The sequence below is a fragment of the Anser brachyrhynchus genome (assembly GCF_964034855.1).
Source record: "Anser brachyrhynchus genome assembly, chromosome: 14".
In the NCBI taxonomy this organism is placed as follows: domain Eukaryota; kingdom Metazoa; phylum Chordata; class Aves; order Anseriformes; family Anatidae; genus Anser; species Anser brachyrhynchus.
In genome coordinates, this window is record NC_137709.1 from 14,413,209 (window position 1) to 14,432,647 (window position 19,439).

General features: G+C 41.6%; 2 protein-coding genes and 1 long non-coding RNA gene across 9 annotated transcripts in view; 1 reads left to right on the forward strand and 2 right to left on the reverse strand.

Moving 5' to 3' along the window:
- RANBP17 (RAN binding protein 17) overlaps positions 1-1,586 on the reverse strand; it is a 159,972-nt gene extending 158,386 nt beyond the window's left edge. For 4 of the 6 annotated variants that reach the window (XM_080554757.1, XM_080554761.1, XM_080554756.1 and 1 more), the window contains exon 1: positions 475-603. In XM_080554757.1, coding sequence (XP_080410883.1) covers positions 475-588 — 114 coding nt within the window. In that variant the 5' untranslated portion in view covers positions 589-603. Of the gene's footprint in view, positions 1-474; positions 604-639 lie in introns of those variants that run through there. The other 2 variants (XM_080554758.1, XM_080554759.1) reach the window with 2 other exon arrangements.
- A 3,129-nt stretch (positions 1,587-4,715) lies between these two features.
- On the reverse strand, positions 4,716-18,295 carry LOC308177456 (kazal-type serine protease inhibitor domain-containing protein 1-like). Of its 2 annotated transcripts, XM_080554784.1 has the most exons (5): positions 16,117-18,295; positions 15,066-15,554; positions 9,642-9,802; positions 7,895-8,039; positions 4,716-7,038 (listed from the first exon to the last, which is right to left on the reverse strand). In XM_080554784.1, exons 2-5 carry the CDS (start codon positions 15,520-15,522, stop codon positions 6,908-6,910), a joined length of 894 nt encoding a protein of 297 aa, XP_080410910.1. In that variant the 5' UTR covers positions 15,523-15,554; positions 16,117-18,295; the 3' UTR covers positions 4,716-6,907. The 2 variants fall into 2 exon arrangements, with proteins under 2 accessions (XP_080410910.1, XP_080410911.1); XM_080554785.1 differs by lacking the exon at positions 7,895-8,039.
- The window catches only part of LOC308177464, a 29,256-nt gene continuing 19,636 nt past the window's right edge, over positions 9,820-19,439 (forward strand). The window contains exons 1-2 of the long non-coding RNA XR_013939134.1: positions 9,820-14,444; positions 18,293-18,446. This is a non-coding gene — a long non-coding RNA (uncharacterized lncRNA). The remainder of the gene's footprint in view (positions 14,445-18,292; positions 18,447-19,439) is intronic.

A 19,439-nucleotide genomic window follows, 5' to 3' on the forward strand; every position in this document is an offset into this window, starting at 1 on the left:
AAGCCTGCTGCTACCAACCTAGCGAAGCCATGAGGGACTCTGGAGGAAAGCTCAACAAGAGTCTTGCGAGGCCCCTTGCCTTCCCCCACGTCCCCCCCTTCTTCCTCTGTTGTTGGAGACATCACTGCCCTGCTGCCAGCCGCTGTCGCCCACCTCGGACAGTCGCGGAGCGAGGCTGCCTCTGGCTTCCAGAGCTGAAGTTGAGCGGGGAACCCCCCAACGCCTTCAGGCAGGCGCTGACAGCTCACACGGCCGTGGGGCAGACCCAAGGTGAAGCGAACACGGAGCCGGGCGAGCACCCGCACAGCACGGGATGCACACACACCACGCCGCCACCCTCACGCAGCCCCAGCACCGAGCCCTCCCGACCCGCCGCCGACATCGCCCAACCGCTGCCCCAACTCCCACCACAGCCACCAACAGCGCTGCCAGCCCGCAGCCCACCCGAGACCACCGTGCCCACGCCGCTCCCACCTCCGCGGCCACCACGGCTCCGCGGACACCCCTCGCTGCCCAGCGGGGAGACGCTCCGCAGCCCACCGGCCAACGCGACCGCAGCCCCGTGCCGCCCCCTGCCCGCCTGGCCATGTCCCCGAGCCCCGCTCCGCCTGCCGTGCCCGCAGCCCCCGCTGCACCGACCTGGCCGCGCAGCGCCATCTTCCCGAGCGGCGCCGGGGAGGGGCCGGGGGTAGGGGGCAGAGCAGAGCCGCTGCGGGGCCGCCCGTTGGGGCGGAGCGGAGGTGGGGGGGAGCGGCCGTTGGGGCGGAGCGGGCGGCCGGTAACGGCCGGGAGGTGGCAACCGGGAGGTGGCGGCCGGGGGATGGCTGGGGACCGCCGCCGGCCCGCGGGGACCGGGGGTTGGCAGGTGGCAGGTGGGCGCCTCGGGCGGGAGGCGCCATCTTGTCCTTGCGGCCGCCACGGTCGGTCCTAGCGGGCGGGCGGGGAAATGGCGCAGTCCTGACTGGAAAGGGCGTCGTTGAGAGGAGGTGCTGCGTTCAAGTGCGGCTGGAAGTGAGTTAAGGCCGCTGTTTTGCCTCGAGTGATGAAGGTTAAGGTAGAACTCCCTCATATTTTGACAATTCTTGTAATAACAGCGGCGAAAGGAAGGCTTTTTTCAGTGAATACGGGAGCTGGGGGTGACAGCCCCCAGGAGGGACAAGAATATCCCCGTTCACAGGGGGTGTAAGTCAATGTAACACTGGGTTCATACATCTGTAAGTCCAGTAGTCATAGACCATGACCACCCAGTCAGTGGCCCGGCCACTGTTGTGCAGCCATATCAGTGCCTGTCAAGGTGTACAAACCCAAGGCTGAGGCAGTTTTCAGACCAAGGCAGCAGCAGGTTGCTCCGTTCCACTTAGGAAAGTGCTGGAAGGTTGAGGTCAGGAGGCTGAGCCCGAGGAGGGTGCTGAGAGGGAAAAAAATATCTGCTTAAATCCAGAAGGCAAAAGAGACCGCACAGATGGTTACAGATGCATTTGAATAGACAGATGGCTCAGGTACCCTTGAAGAGGGTTAATCCCCCTCTACAACTGCCTACGAAGATGTGAAGAAATGAAACTAAACTACACAGAATATAGTTGCCTCAGTTTTCAGGTAGGGTTGAATCCCACTTGTGCTAACCAGTGGTTCAGGTAACAGGTGACATCTGCAACATCAAGAACTCTTAAATAAATATAGATATTTTGCTTCTTAAGTTAAAGTACTACAAAGACAGCATTTTATCTGAAATTCTCTTTAAAGGAATAATTCAAAGTTGGTGAGGAAAACACTGTACATAAATGAGACAGAAGACCAATGCTGACATTACCCAACATAAGGACATGAAGTGACTTCAACAATGTCTACAGGTATCATCATAGGAAAAATGTGTTTTGATGCAGACAGCTACTTAATTTGGGAGAAAAAGGTGTAATTGATTTGAACCACTATAAGCTGAAGCTGGACAAATTTGGAACCAAAATAAGCCATGCTGCCAGTTGCCTGTAAGAAGGACTTACACCAAAGAATGGTGTACTCCTTGTCATTGGATTAAGACTGGTCGTTTTCCTAAAAGATGACATGGTAGGTGCATGTCTTGGAGCGGAAGTTGGTGAAGTGTATGGCCTGGGTTACAGAGGTTGTTACAGACTGCATGTATGTACAACGTTGTGCCATCTGCAGTCACAGAGCAACATGTTTTTGACACTAATGAAGAAATATGAGAAAAGCCAAAATAAGAGAAGCATTTGTGTATTCCCTGTCCTGCTAAAGGTAAGCAGTGGTCCTGTGCAGTGTGGAGCGCCAAACAGGGCCCAGGGTAAAACTCAACAAAGTGTATTATTTTTGGCATCATAAGATGCTGTTGGTATCAGTGGCAAAGGGAGGAAGGAGGCTCAGGTAACAGCAAATGAAGTGTCAGAGTAAGCAGCAAAAAAGTTTGAATGTGCAAACACTGGAACTGTTACCAACACAAGCTGGGGCAAGTTAGGAGCAGTGAAACCTAAAAAACCTAGCCACGGAAAATCCAAGGACTATTGCTGTAGTTAACTGACAGATTTTACGAATAATGCAAAAAAAAATAAAAATCTGAAATTCTTATTGGGCACATTGTTTTTTGATAATTTAACATAGTTTGGAAGAACTTTCGCTTCAATCTCCCTTGCTCTGAACTCCACAGTGATTTGTAGTCCATGGCATTTTAATTGTGGTTGACAGAAGACATGGGGCCTGAAAGTTTATGTAGCATTATTAGCATTTCCTTCCTGCTACATCACTCACATGACAAAAATTCTCGTGAAGCCTGGTAGCCCCGTAGATGAGGGCCAAACTGGTAGAGTTCCTTTGAAAATGGAAGCTGCTTTAGACCAAAAAAGAATTTGATGTATTCTTAGCTGGGTAAAGAAAGCTAGGACAATCTAATGGAGGCAGGAATAGTAGTTTCTTTGTACATGAACTATCACAGTCAAATGATGATATCACTCCTGAATCATATGCTTCTGTACAAAAGACTATCATTAATTATTGGAGAATGAAGCAAAATCAAAATGGAAGATGGTTTTAAACAGTTTCTTGTTCTCACACTCTCAGAACTGACGCTGGAGGATGGCATTTTCAAAAGTCAAATGGCTGAGATTACTCAGTCCCCTAATTGTTGAGCCTCAGTCCTGTGTCCAATGCCTTAGCCCAATTTTTCATCCTCTATCCTGTGAAGAAATAGAACTATTTATCCTTAGCCATAGGCTGCAGGAAAGGAAAGGTCAAAAAGCATGCTAGAGAATCAGAGACAAAGGGCTTGTGGTACACACAGAAGAAAGAGGACAGAAAGGATTTCAAAGGAAAGCAGAGGGGCAGATCTAAACAGAGGAATGTCCAGGACTGAGGGATATGGAATGAAACGGTGACACAGGGGGTGAGAAAAGTCAGCCATAAATTATGATGCAGTAGTTGTGGGAAACTTTCACACGCTATGCAATTTTTAAACTGTCCAGAGAACCAGAAGCAGCTCTGGTCAAACAGGTAAGAGGAAGTCCTTTAAAGACCATGACCCTGTGATTAATTGCAGTTCTAGCAATGACTGTGACTGCTGCTCCAGGTGATTGGCCATTACCTAGCCTGTGCCACTAAGCTATGCAAAGACATGGAGAAATGCATTTAATAAGTTAAACAGTTGAAGAGCTGTGCATAATCTAAGGACACCACAGGTAGCTAAGCATGAGTGAGTGCTTGTGGCTTCTGCAGCAGTGACTTCTGCAGCACTGAGCCAGTCTCCAGCTGGTGTAGAGCGAGCGTGTTTTCTCTTAGTGAGAAACACACACACATTCCTCTCTAGCCTTGGTCTTGGTTCTGTGTTGACAGATGAGCATATACTGTAGTTTAATCATTGATTTAATCATTTAAATCTCTCAGATGCAGGCAATTACACTTCTGTATCCAGTTTGTTAACTATAGCCTTATTATGTTTATGGGAAAAATAAAGTGGTCTAGCTACAGAAGTAACGGATTCCTAGGCTAATACCTAACTCCTGAGATTTAACATAGCAAGTAAGAACGTCAGATTGTGGAACTACTTCACACTATGTCAGAGTCCTGGCACAAAGGGCAAATCTGTGTTAAGGAGTGTAATTTATTAAGGAGTTTTTATACAATTCATTTATCTTTACTTGGGAGGTGGAAATGACACGGTGAAGATGCTTGAGGAGGAGGAGGTTGTGTCATGAAATTCAATCTTGCTTCTATGGAAGATAAAAACAAAATTCTTGCTTGTTCAACGGAAGTTGAATTGAAATGTTTTAAATGTGCCTCACAAGATACAGTTCCGAGACCTCCCTGCAGCTTTCCCTCCCCTATGGTTTCCAGCTCAAGTCTGCGTCTCATTTTCTGCTAGGTGGAATAACACCCATTTCCTGAATTTGCTGTTACTTTGGATTATGTGAATAGGGCTGTTGCTACAGGCAATGCATTCACAATTAGATCCGTTCTTTTGCCACACTGCTTAGAGAGGGCTGAATCTTCTCCATACTTTTTATGTTTAAGTGAGTTGATTAAAACATATAAACAAAACCAGACATTCCCCCCCCCCCCCCCCAAACCCAGAACTAGCAAACGTTCTGGGTATCAATGTGCCTTCTTTTTTTGTATTACATTGGGATTGTCCCTAACATGCAGTTTTCTTACTGAAAAGAATAGCTGATAATTGACAAGAAATTATTAAGTACATAAGAAAAAACATAGACAAATCTAATATGTTTAATTTAGAACCTTTTTTTCTATAAATGTTAGTTTGTTGTTTTATTTTTTTTACATAGACATAGTTCATCAGGCCAAACAGTCGTAGTCTAGTATTTGATACAGTTTCGGTACACATTTTCTCATTCAACTATTGTTTTCTTTCTGTTTTTTCACATTACATTAGCAATTGCAGAAGGCCCTGAAGAACTCGAATTTATTTCTATGGCTAATGATTTCAAGATTATTTTCTGTGCCACGTTCAAGTCTATGCCAATATACATTGCCACAATTTAGTGAGTGGTTTAGTAATCCAGTTCATTCATTTGCAACACAGGTTGCAATTGTTCTTGAATGTATGACTGTAGATTAAATAGTTATAACAAAAAACACCCACTTAAAAATACGATTCCTACCAGACAATTTTATGTTCAAAGTAATAGATAGCGAACAAACACAAAACCTTATTATACATAACACTAAGACCAGGAAGAGCCCAAAGCAGCAAAATCAGTGGTTGAATCTGAAGTCATTTCATATTCCTAATTATAGCTTATTAATCTTTTCAGTTATGTAGTGGTGTGGTTTGTATTCATGAGTTGACAATATTCCAGGAACTCTAAAACAAAAGAATCTATTCCATGTTTGTTTGTTACCTGTACAAAGCTCAATAACACCTCAGGGCAAACACAGTCTATAGCCAATCTCTTATTCAAATTGCAGGAAAAAATATGCATAATGGCAAAAAAGCACAAAACAACATAAAATTATTGGAGGAGTTTGTGAGGCATTGTATATACATTAAAAAAATATACAGTAATCACTGCATGTTTTTGTGCATTGGATAAAGATTACAAATACTGAGGCTTAAAATAAAGATGCCTGAACTTTTGCTTCCTTGTTAATGAGAGACTTCAGTAACTTACTGCTATTCATCTGTCCTCGGCCACTGGGAACCACCAGGTGTAAAGGCCCTCCAGAAGTGGTTTTCATAGTTGGGTGTCTTCCATCGCCCATTCGTGCAGAGCCAGCCTTCATGTATATAATTAACAAAAGCAATTACAGACATTTTTCAGGGTGATCACTTGACATTCTGCATTCTTGTGTTTTTGAATTGCATTTGATTCGCTCTTCTGGCTCATGCTGATCAAGAAGTGTCTGGGACAGTTTGAAAAATGTGTGTGTGTTCTGGTGGTTTGCAGAAAGAAAAGCCTGTTCTCCTGCTTGGCATTTCCAGAACTGTGGCAATGCTGTAGCACTTCAGTTGAACAAAGTACAGACACTGGAGCAAGCCTCAGAACAGACAAGGACAAAGTGGAACAAGACAAAGGACAAATACTGGCTTTCCGTGTGTTTGAAAGGTATGCACCGAGCTATGGAACAGCCATCTTCCATAAACTGCAGTTATTCCTGCCTCTTCAGAACATAAATAGCAATCCCAAATCTTAAACTGTTGCCTAGGCCAGTGGGAGGGAGCTGATGCTGGTAGGAGTAGCTCAAGAACTGTTATAAAAAGAAGTCAAAGGGTGTGCTTGTCTGCTTGGATGCACAAGAAATCTTTTCTGGGTATTGCAAGTAAAACAGCATTCACTTGCTTAAGATTGTGATTCAAGTTTCTATTAAAAGTAAACAAAATAGCCCCCCAAAAGATAAGTAATTCACCCATGGTGAGACTAAATAAGGAAAACTTCAAATGAGAAGAAAAATCTTGCTGCAACTTATGAGAAAATAAGAACTAAGAAGATTAAAGACTCTTTTCAACCTTCAGACCTAGGCTTGTTGCCGTGTGAACAACCTCTTGATATTTCTTAGTACATTAAAAAAAATAGAAATTGATACACAGTGAAAATTTTGTTTGACTAATGACATTTTTGGTAGGCAAATTAGAATGATTTAAAGAAATTGTAGAATGATAGACATTTAAAAAATAATATAAATTTTGGTCATTTCAGGATACTCAATAGACAAGTACACATTTGAGAATTTTATTTAACAGTTTAAATGTATGAACTTACAACTGTTCTTATTTCTAGTAAGTAACATGATACACTTCAGCCAAAGCTGAACTCCAGGCAGGTGGGATACACGAGTGAGTGTGTGTTATCAGAGGAGCCATTGCCAGCACAGAGAATACTAGTAAATATAACATTGTGAAAAGTATTGGACAATATCTGTATAAAAATTATTATTCAGAGTCGTTTCAATTTTCATAGTCCCCAGATTCATATTCTTCTTCATCCTCATCATCCGAATAGTCATAGTAGTCCCCGTAGTCAGTGTCATAGCTTGCACTTCTACTGCCAGCAGTAAATGCAAATGCGGAAGGTGAACCTGCACAGCAAGACATAATTGAATCCAGATTAAATTAGCTGTAAACAGGAATGAAGAGGAGAGTACAGTTTTAGATAAGTACAGCAAGCTCAATATTTCTGAGTCCTTGTTAAGAACTATGCCTTCAATCATCTGCAAATCCTACAGACCCAAAAATACGAGCAGAGCTAATAAAGCTTTGAAAACCACTGACAGGGTCAGTGACAAATGAAAAAGCCTTAACTTGGGAGGCAAATACAGACAGCATCTGTATCCTGCATTTGCCAGCAAACCCAGTTCTCACTGGCATCAGAAAGATGTTAGCCTGTGGGACTGGGCCCAATGCAAACAATGTAAAGCTGTTTCTTATATCTTTCCGAATGCTGTTGGTAAGGAACAACGGCTGTTGCCATCCTAACTTTTGGAAAAATAAGCAGATAAACAGAACTGCCGTAGTTTGAAGACTGCCTCAGATCCAGCAGTTGTTCTGGGTGCAGAGTTCCTAATAACATCAAAGGGCTTCTTTAGGAGGAAGACAGAATAATATGTTTCAGATCTGTGGCTATAATCCTCAGCTATTTTTCTGGAAGATGGTGTCATTTGCAGCAAAATATTATGATATTAACATGTCAGTATTTTTCTCTTCCAGAATTCATAGGCACTTCTGAATTAAAAATACCTAGAACTGAATCTCTTCCAAAGGATGACATAAAAGAAAAGCAGACAGAAAATTTAAAATACGGAAATCTCTAGGTCATTTCTCATATCCTTAATTTGCATTTGCATTCTGACAAACCCATACCCTTTGCAGGCTGCTCGTCTTTCTTAAACATTTTATATTCTTCACATCCAAATAAAAAAACAAAACACAATATACCATCAATGACTTTCAATCTTGCAGAGGCATATGTTGCACCATACTTATTTTTGGTATGGCAGATGTAGATGCCTTCATCTGATTTTTTGAGGCCTTGAATCTGCAGCCAGCCTGTCACACCATACTTCTGAGGTCCACCTCTTGCCTTTTAGAAGAGAAAGAAATAGTGAAGTAGCTAGGAGACGTGATAATAGTTTTCAAAATAATTGTGTCCAGATTTAAACATTGTTCCAAACTTTGCTTTTGTTTAACATGCACTGCTATCATGCTTTGATTCTCTGTTTAATTCTGCTGCCATATATTTTAATTTCCTATTTTCTCTGTGACTCTCAGTTCATGCTTCCCCTGCTTAGATCTTTAAACTTTAGTGCCGTTCACAGGGCTCTAATTCCTGGTCCTTTTGATGCTTCTGCTTCCCAGCAGTCCTCATGCTTCTTGTCCTGGCACCACTTCTTGCTGCTGCTTCAAAGCACTGCCACTTGTTCTGGAGCTCATTAATTTCTTCAGGATGAGAGTGGCGTTTGAGCCTGAGCCAAGGGGCCTGACCAAGCTGACACTCAGCATCCAAGTTTTAACAGACAGAGCATGAGTTTTCACAGTTTGTGACAATCAGTTTCAACTGGCTCGTGCCAAAGCCTCTTAATGGGGGGAGCTTTGTTTTCCAAACAAATAATACAAATACAAAACAGATAAGTGTTGATGGAGATGCTGTCGTGCTCACTCTAACCTAATGAGACAAGTTAACAAGGTTCGGTTTAGGCTCTGAATTGACCAGTGTTCGAATGGGGCTCCATGCACCGTTGTTTCTAAGTCCACTAATTCCACATATATTCATGTTCTGTTTGCATGGATCTGGATACATTTCTAAATAATTTAGATACTTAGTACTATAATAAGGTATTTCTGTGCTTTTTCTATGTTTTTTTTCAGGTTGTGTCCCATGTCCATTGGATCTTTTAGCTTTTCAGTTGTGTATCCAGAAAGCTAGATTTGCCATTCACTTCCCTGGGACACAGTCTGCTCGTGTTCTTTTGCCCACCAGCGGAGGCATGCTGATACAGCCTTCAGCCTTACTGCAGTCTGCCAGTACATCTGGCTTTGTTAGCTTTTCTCCCCAGAATGTTATTTCCATTTAAAAAAATTAGCATTTTGATTTAATTTTAGCTCAAACTTTCAGCCTATCTCTGCATTTGCTCAAAGCCCTATCTAATGCCATTCTACTACTTCCCCTCAGATTAAAACACAGCATCCTCCATAAAATGAGCACATTTCTTTGTTTGCTTTTTGAACACGTCAAGGACTGAACCCAAATGGCAGGTCTCCAGAAACAGCATCTTGCAGAGGAGAAGTTGAGGTATCTGCCAGAATTATGCTTCAGCATCAAGAATAGAAAAACAGTTGCCAACAGCCATCCTTCCCACAATGCACCTTCTTTTAGGTAGTAGCTTAAACATTTCTATTTTTATATCAATTCATTTTTTTCCAGAACGATTCCTATGTAAGGAGAATCTTGCATCTTTTCTTTCCCTGAAGATGGATGGATGGTGGCCCTCCTGTTATTCCTTCTGCTTGGACTGCCACAGCAATGATCCCTGCACTCACCAAAGTCAGAATTCTTTACATAATCATAGGGCCCCTGTAGGATTTCTATTTATTACAACAGTACTGTATCCTGTAGGAGAAATTCACTGCTTAGCACCCCTACTCCTCATTCCAAACCATAAGACACGGTAAATGCAAGTTTTACCTGTACTGAGATATGGGCATCATCTCCTGGCAGAAACATTTTATTCCCCTTTTTTTTCCATTCAAGGTGTGGCATAGGATAGGCTGACACCTCACAGCCAAAAATGACATCATTGCCTGTGAAATTCTGGACGTCCTGGGGTGGCATAGAAATCACAGGAGCTGCAAAGACCCAACAGAGTACTGGTTTAGAAGACAGTGAACAGCATAAACACAAAAGCGTATAACGTGAGTTCTTGTTTTACTTGATAAAACTAATTCTCATGTTTTTAGTCTTGCGCATTATGAGGAGCCACATGATTCTGAGCAGCTTTTAAAACTCAGAAAACTGTGTCCCATTAAGGGCGAACAGGTATTTTAAAGACACGTATTTCAAAGTACATGCCTGTCCTTTCTCTATGCACACGATCGTGAAACTTAAGCTGAACTTAAGTGTAGTTTGTGTCCTATGTGCTGTCATCGTGGGCTAGGCCCATCGTTTTAGCAGCCAGTACTTTAGCTGCCAGACCTTCAGAGGAAAGTACAAGAAGTTCTGTAGCAGACCGTCACAGAATAACTTGATCACGGACAGTAGTACTTCATTTCTGTTACGTTTTGATTAGCTTAAAAGCTAAAATGCTGAGATCACTAGCTTATCAAAAATTGTCTTCCTCATTGCCTTCAACTTGCTAAAGTCTTGTTTCTTTCCATAACCTATGGAGTGCATCGCAGCAAGTTACAGAATAACAGCGTTAATAGGTTTCACATTTATCCTCACTTGCTATCAATTTTGTCTGATGTTCTTGTGTTAGGAGACATGAGCAACAGTAGTAATCCAGTTACTTTATAAGTTTTTATGCTTATTATAATTATCAGATTACCATGTACTTTTTTCCTGTTATTCTTTTACCTTCAACCTCCTTCTCCATTTATTTATTGTCTCTGAATGATTCTCTTCCACTTTTTCTCAAATAAAAAGCTGACATTAACCACGAGAGGGAGCCAAATCAGGGATTTGCAGACACTAAATAAAAAAAACCTATCATCTGATGCACTCGGACTTTTATTTAATTATTGCTTTTATTTTTGTACATATCCCAAATAATTAGAAATAGAAAATTCAAGTAAAAATTAATATACTTTGACTCAAAATATTTGAATCAATGTGTACAGTATTTATGCTTCAGCATCTGAAATTGTAACATCCTGTTCCAGGTTTTCAAGCAATGTTTCTTGTATCTGTGTCAGTTTTTAAGAATTGATAACTGTGCAGAAAGTATCAAATATATTCTACCAAAATTACTTGAAAAGCAATTATAAAGGAAAATATCAATTTCCCCATTTGTTAATTCCTCATTAAACACTGCCAGTACTCTTCAAAAGTAAGGTTTTCAAATTTATTAGCCCTTAAATGCTTGTTCTTTCATGAGAACGGTACATTCAGAACCTCTATATCATTGCAAAAATCTCATGTTCAAATCAGGATTGCCTGAGTATCTTGGATGAGAATTTTTTTGCCTATGAACACAGGGTCTGACATCAGAACACACTTTGAAATATTAAAACTCAGTGCAACGGCACTGCTTTTAATGATGTGTCCACTGTAGTTAAGCTTCAGGTGTAAGAAAGAAAGCCAAACGTTACATTGACTCACATTAGTTCTTTAAATTGTTTCTGTACAGAGGCAGCATACAAACTTGCTCACAGGCAGGTGTTGACTGGTTAGTACCTTTGTTCTGGCACAAAGGCCGGTGTCCTGTGACAATACTGACAAGACCGAGGTATTCCCAAGAGCAGAGCCCCGCCTGTGTGCCAGGCAGGGCTCAGCCACGTGAGGCTGCGGGCTCTGCCTTCATGACACCACATAAACACATCCTTAGCCTCCAGGACACGAGGATCTCAATTACAAATCTATCTTACAGACATATGAGAAATTTGACTAGCACCGTTTACCGTGCACAGATACTACTTCCATGCTAGAAACAGCCATTTCTTCATTAACTGTGAGCAGAGTCCATTTGGTAGCTCGGATGGAAACGTCTAAATACGGCCCAGGTCTCACCCAGCTGCGTACCTCTATACAAGTACTTAAGGCTTTCCAGGACCTGGGCTCACAAGGACTGGCTTCACCTGAGATCAAACCTACAGCAAGTAGGAAAGACCACAATTTTGATCAAACTAAACTGCCTTTTCTGAATCTGAATGCACAATGAATACTTGCATTATCTACTCAAACTTGAAGTGCCTCCAGAAATAAAAAAAAATATCTTACAACACCATTTTGCTGTATGTCAAAGCAGAAAAATGAAGTCACGATTTAATATTGTAACAGCAATGTACAAACTTCATTTATGAACATTTCAGAATTTGTGTTCAGCCAGATTCTCCCATGCATATCTGTGTGGTTTTTTTTTTTTTTTTTGTTTGTTTGGTTGGTTGGTTTTGTTTTTTAAAATTGTCTCTTTAAAAACAGGTCTTTACTGGAATGATTAACCAGTCATTTTGATTCCTGGAGCAGATAATCTTTTCTTGATAATTATAGACAGCATTCTGATGCTTCAGTGTCTGGAGGTGAATGTGCTGTAGTTGTGCCTTGCCTTTTAAAATTCTGTTCATGAACTGCCCTCCTGTGTTACAGAAAACATAAACCAGAAGCCAGGAAAAATCAAAATTCTGTTTCACCTTTCATAATTGACTTTAACCCAATACCATCACAGAATAAATCATTATATAGTACCAATTTTTTGTTTCTTAACTCATTCATTTTTGCTAATCTATGTCTGATTTGATGAAAATGGCAGGAAATTTGGCAGATTTGGGTTTTTTGTTGTTTTTTTTTTACTCTATCTAAACTTTAAATAATTACATTTAATTTCAAAGAGCAGCACCGCTAGTTCTGTTACTTCATTAAATCATCAGCAGTAAAGCTTTGAATGGGGATAGACTATGCGTGGAGAATCTGTTTATACTCACTGTACTTAGTAACCTTGGTAAATTATTAGATAAACTGATCAAAACTAACATTTAGGAAGGGAAGGGCTTTTTTCAGGGTTACTTTAGGGAGCTAGGCCTTTTTCTTCCCTTTTTTTCTGGCAATAGACGAAAGATAAAAGGCTGTGCTCTTCTGATGAAAGGAGTTTATTGTTATTTATTTATTCATTGGTTGCTGTATACAATTAATCCTTTTGGCATCAATAGGAAACAGCAGATGCTTTGAAGGAGAAATAGCAAAACAAAGTACTTGGAGTTGACTGAAGGTTATATTTATAGATTGGTACCAAAACCCCACAGTGTTTGGTGTTTGTTTCTCATGCAAATCGGAGTCAGTGGAAAGCGAGTGCCATGGTGAGGTTGCTGGTCTTGGAGCCAGACTCCCTGTTGCCTTTTGTCATCAGCTGCAGCCATGAAAAAAGAGAGTCTGAATCACAGCGCACTCTCACATGCCCACTGCTGCTTCAGAGAGCTGCCGTGAAGGAGGGGCTTACTGGTAGACTCCTGCAGGGGACCAAGGCATCGTGCCCCCATGGTAGCAGCTCTATGTCTCCTTCTGGGTCTAAAACAGAGCCTACAAAACGTGGTCAGCAGCTGCTCAGAGAAGTTGAGAAGAGGGACGCTTCTCCCTGACCCCAGCAAGCCCAGCACTCACCTCAGGCTCAAATGTGCTGCTGCAGCTGGGCTCACGCACCATCTGTGTGCTCTTCTCTGCAACAGCCAAGGTGACAGGCCCCCATTTTTCTTCAGTAAACTCTGCACAGCAGTGGGATGGCTGTGAGCTTATCCCCAGGCCTCTGTACAATTCAGCAAGCTGAGTCATACCAAGAAATTCCTCTGTGTTCCTGGAGAGAGGGGCCAGCCTTTCTGGGAACCAAGGGAAGCAGTGGGAAAACACTGAGGGTGATGCCTGCATGCAGAAGAGCTGAGCTTGTTCCTCTTCCTTGATGAGCAGTGTTACGCACCTCAGAGGTAGCTCCAAGGCCAAATTAATGCTTTTTGGCCAGGTCTGTTTAATTAATTAGAGCAAACCATTGCTTTAAGCCTGTGAGCCAGAACAGCAACCTTCTCTGCTGCAAAGGTAACATCAGCTGCTACTTGAATGGCACTTCCAACTGAAATCTCCCTGAAAGGGTTACCTTGCAAGAACTAGTGCTATTTTCATGCCAAATAAGAGAAATTACCCAAGGGCAAACAGGCTTTCAATCATACCACGAGCTGGTGTGCAGTGAGTTTTCTGAATGTCTTTACTGACAAGCCTCACTTCCCAGCTTAATGCCCTAATGGCAAATATGGGATTCTTCAATGGATGTTTCTTTTGCAACTAGAAAAAGAGGAAAGAAGTCTGGTATTAGCTGCTCATCACTCTTCCTCTTAAGTATTCAATGTCCAGCGTTCATTCAATATAAAAGCACAGCATATGGTCTAAATTGGAGGCAACAGACTGCTAGCAAGGAGAGAGTGAAATGGACCTGAGTTACTCTCATACATGGACCTTTGCCAGAGATGCAAGTTTGGATTCCCACAACTGTGAGCCATTTGTGACTCAGAAACCTCTTCTACTGATTTCATATGAGAAAATATTTCATGAACTTCCTTTTTTTCTTTTTAAAAGAAAAAACATTTCTCATTTGAAAAACAAACAGTCACTAAACTGTTCACTTTTTCCTTTTCATTTTATATTTATCTGACTTAGGTGAAAGGTGCCTAGGAGTAAGGACCTGTAATAATGTGAAGAATGAGAACAGCATATGAGCAGCAGACAGCATTCCCCTCTACAACCTGGCTAAGAGTCCTTCCACTAGCAGTCATCGTAGAGAAATATTCATGCTCTGTAAGTGTCTTTAGGGAAATTGTTTGATTTTGTTCTAATATATGGATTTCCATTTCATAGGAACCTAGATTTTATGATGATTCCTTAATTAGATTATTTTGGACATTTTTGTTAAAACAATAGACCTACTAATTAAGCCCTATCTTCCTTTTCCTCTACTTCACTAATTACTAGATATATATACAGATAGGTACATACATGCATGCGTGTACACATATGCACATGAGTAAGGTCTGCTTTGCAATCACCACTTTAATATCAGATCAGTCTTCATATAATAGTAATTATTTGTCCAGTACTCCCAGACGTTCCAACTGTTCATCCACTCCCAACTACACACACAATTTTTGTAAAAAATATTCTCTGCTCTTTTAAAGCAGATTTAGTCTCTTTGTATCTTACTGGTTGCCATGTGATATAAAATCCACTGGGTTAATACAGAGGCTTATAACTTACAAGTATTAGCTACTGACCCACATTTTCCACAAAGTAGTACTGCAACAAAATAATTAGAACAAAAATGTAGCATTTGCTCAATGAAGTTAAGGCTAGAGCATCCAGTAACATATCTAAAAATTGGAATGAGGTTTTTTAGTTTGAAAGTGACTCCGTACAGGTTACCTGATTCACAGGGTCCTTTATGTTTCATGCTGATATTTCTCTTAGCTGCATAAGCCTTGTTGAATTGACAGATGTTCTCATAGGTTTTCCCTTCGGGTCCGCAGATGCTCTCTTGAGACTTGCACACACACTGGGGTTCAGGGACTTCCCCAAACCTGGCTTCATCAGCATCCAACCTGCACTCGAGGTTGTCCCCGCATTGCCCATAAAAATGATTACCCTGGTCCAAGTCACAGATCTGACCTTCCACGTTTCCACATTCAGGACAGCAGCCACAACGGTCCAGTACAGTCCCGGCTGGACAGTCTTTAGGCTCAGAGCAAAGTGCCAACTCACATTTTCCGCAATCATCTCCTTCCCTTAAGAGCCTCCACCAGCCTCGATGGTACAAGGCAGGGAAACCGTGAGAAACCTGCACCAGTACTACCAGCACTGCTGTAACCACCGGGGGCTTCATCTTGAGAATGTAACAAACAAGCAGAAAAGGTCCTTGGAGTAAAGCCAGGAAAAAAAAAAAAAGAGCTCGTGAGAGAAAAACGTCACAATCCTTTTTTGTTGTAGAATATAAATTCTACTGCAAACACAGGCTTTAAGAAGAAATTAGCATCAGATTCCTAATCTGGAACTGATAATAAAAATGCATACAAACCCACCAGCTTTTCTCTAATGCAGTTTGGAATGTGAGTATTGCTTGCACAGAAACCAAACTGCCCCTTCTGACAGCTCTCTGAAAAGCTGTTTGCTCAGTGTCTCCTTAAGCCAAATTTGCAAAGCGTTGCTCTACTGAAACAACGTTATATTGCAGCTATTGTACAAAGGGGAACAGAGAAAGTTAGTGCAAAATGAACAAATTAACTGATAAGAGGATTTTTTAATTATCATTTTGCTCGTCAGTTGACGGAGGTCACAAAAAAAAAGATAAACATGGGTAGATAGTAACACCTAATTTACCAGCACTCTAGAGCTGAGCTAGTACTGGAACAAGGTTTAAAACCAAATTTCATCCATTATTGATCTTACCTAGGGGTTTCTGAATTAACAATTTACTTACAGGCTCTTTACAAGCAAGGGACAATCCAGGACAGCTGAAACTGACTTTGAAGTCTTGGATTTAAGAGGAGGGGTGTCTAGATCTGTTAAAGAACTCATTGTTCTCTGTCCATTTAGCTTCTTTTGAGCATTTATGGGTGCCTGTGGTTTGCAACCCAAAATAATGTGGGCCACATGTTTGGCTCTCAAAACAAAGTGCGAATGATTTAGAACATACGCCAACATAAACAAGCCACTGCAGCATCTTCAGACACACCAGAAGGAGGCTTTGCTGAAGTTAGATGCATCATTTATCTTTTCAGAGCACTTTTCTACCTCTGTTTCTTAAGATGTGCTTACACTGAATTACCAAGGAGGATGAAAGAAGTGACAGTTACATTTGCTCCACTTTTTCCTTGCCTAAATTTCTGTCAGTTTAGGGATAGAGACTCGCAGAGCCGTTTCTAGCCAGGTGTTGTGCTTGTCTCTTACCAGAAAGCTTCCCTCCCTCCCGGTCCTGAGAGATGGCTCAACAACAGACCAGAGCCCTCAGTTACCATTGTTCAGACCATGTGAGTTCAGTGCAGATGCATCTTACTGTCAGAGGTAGAGGTGAAGCATACCAGACTTATGGAACCTGCAAACATGGCTATAGAGCACAGGTCAAGAATGGCCCCTCCCTACAAATGTGCCATCTTTGTATGCTTGTTATCTAAAATCACATTTTCAAGATACACACATATGACTAAGACAGTTTAGTGAAAAAAGACTAAGAGAAATCACATGTGTACCTACTTGTCCTAAATATACACAAGTAGCTTCTTCTGCTCCTTTTGTATCCACGGTTTACTGAAGCACCGTGAAGGATGCATTTTGTTGTACCTCACTTACATCCTCTGGTCACATCCATTAAGACAAATCTCATGGGAACATGTGTTTACTTTCCATCCTGAACATATTTATGGCTTTTCCCAAGTTTAGCTTCATATCTTCTGCACCAAGTGAGCTTGCCTGAAGTGAAATAGGCTGGTTCAAGATCACTTCCTCCTACTGAACTGCATATAATGCAATTTCCCTCTGACCTCCATTGGTGGAGCACTTCTTAAAGCCATCCTAGAGAGACCTACAGGGCCTTTCTCATTGCTGAGTGATGGCTGGACTAATTCATTTTCTGTACTGCATGCTGGCTTTGAACAGAGAATCAGACTCTAAAGGAGTACATTATGTGTGTAATTGATGCTTTTAACATTCAGAGTCAGACAAAAAGTAACCAATGAATTTAATGGGAGATCGATTTCTTGTCTCACCTTCTTATGCTTTTTAATGTGTTTTATTTCACACTTCCTCATCAAATTCTAATCATTTAGTTTTTCATTATAGAATCTACTCAGCACTACCTATTTTATTGTGTCTACAGCTGTAGGGGTTGAGTATCTAAAGGATAAAGATTTGCTGAGGCCCATATGAAGTAAAAAAATGTTTGTAGTGGTGAAAACATATATACAAAACAGAGCCAAAGCTAGGAGGGGCTTCAGGCCAGCACTGCCCTTGTCAAGGCTGAACTTTACCCTTCTTCCAGGAAATGTGATTTGAGGGCTGTAAAACAAGGGTACTAGGAACTACTTCCTGCATCCTGACATTAAGGAAACCCATCATAAATTTCCTAGAAAACATTTTTTACATTTATCTGGGTAATGTAATCTGAGTTCTTGATGGATTTAGGCTACAAATTAAGAACTGGGCATAGGTGTGGTCTCATTTGAACAGCTGCCACTTGGTAGGTGATCTACAGCTGAAGGTTGTTTTGGCCAGTGATAACTGAGCTCACCTGGAACAAGTTGGGGGTGTGTGTGTGGGTGGGTGTGCGTGTGCGCAACAGAGACAATGGACACCTGCCCCAAATGTCTTCCATTGGCAGTGGCAGTTGTGATGAGCTGAAAAGAACATTTCTGTAACTCTCTATATAGGATGGATATGTGGCAGCACAGGAAAAGGTGGGAGCAAGGAAAAAGAGTGCAACTGGGTTTGAAGAGGCATATCTGAAGGGACATTTCCATCTGGTTCAGTAATAAGATGCATTATTTCAGTATCTTTGTATTCCCTGAAGCTTTCTTTGGTGGGTTAGGTGAAAAAAGCGTTGATTTTTTTTCCCCACAAATCCTGATTTATTTTCACTCTAAATTACTCCCTGGCTCCAGAACGAAACACAAGCGGCAATAGATTAACATTGCTGGTGGAACAGCAAAACAAGCACAGAAGCACACCATCTCCTTTTTGGACACCATCCCCCAAATGCTGCCTGGAGAGCTGACGAGCAGTGCACCGGCACGACCCCTCTGGTGAGGGGAGGAGGTGAGCAGCTGCGGTGCATGAGGGGAGCTCTCTACGATCAGCTGTGAAATAAAAATGGTTTGGTGAACAACTTTGTTAACAGCAGGTTGAACAAAATTACTGTTCCCTCAGTCTCAACAGGCAGGGTAGTGCTGAGCATGCAACATACTTTTTCTGGCCCTTTTCCTGGTGTTTCTGTGTGGCATAGTAAGTAGAAGTTCTACCTTCCCCCTATGGAAAAGGCAATGGGCAGTGACGAGGCCTAGTAAAACAGCCCAACTCTTTCCATACCCTCAGACTTCATCTTCTACCAGGACATGGGAAAGGTCTTGCAAAATAATTCCTGTAAGTGAATTGTTAAGGAAATTGTATTCCTATTCATTTCCTGCTTTCTTCTTGGGGCCGGTGTTACGCTAAGCTGCTGAGTTGTATTGCATTATTCTGATTTGCATGGTAATAGATAAGGTACGTGGCTGATGCAATTTGAAATCCTGTTGCTAGTGATTCCTGAGGTACTGCTTTTTCAGATGAAATATGTTTCAGGTCTTCATTCTGTATTTATTTGTGTCAGGAGAAGTTTTACTTAAGTAAGGTTTTCTGAATCCGGCTCCTATCAGGCTCAGACCTGGTTTCCGCACAGATACACAAGAGCTCTGCAAGGAGTAATGACAAAACAAGAAGTTTTGAAGTTTCCCTTCTATCTCCTCAGTCCTGCAATGGTTTGTTTTGTCGAGTGGGTGGAGTTAAGAAACATTAGTGTTGAGTCTCTTAGGTTGTACTAAGTACCTATTCTTGAGGTTCATTTAGAGAGAGTAAATCTTAGCTGACTCAACATGTTTCCATCCAAGAAACCTTATATTCTATTACATACACATGCACACAAAAGAAACATTAAAGAAAACTGATGTTCAGCCCATTCTGCTGGGTAATGGCAGAGAGCAGGTAGCCAAGCCCATTGTGTATAAGCCCTATAAAGCATTACCTGATACTATACCAACCTCTTAGGATAATTTT

Bases quoted from the DNA above. Each gene is read 5' to 3' on its own strand.
- LOC308177456 (XM_080554784.1), bottom strand. From the start codon at position 15,522: ATGAAGCCCCCGGTGGTTACAGCAGTGCTGGTAGTACTGGTGCAGGTT. The intron at 8,040-9,641 runs GTAAAACTTGCA...CTCTTCTAAAAG, and splicing joins ATGCCCATATCTCAGTACAG to GCAAGAGGTGGACCTCAGAA. The intron at 7,039-7,894 runs GTATATTGTGTT...CTTGCTGTGCAG, and splicing joins AAGATTGAAAGTCATTGATG to GTTCACCTTCCGCATTTGCA.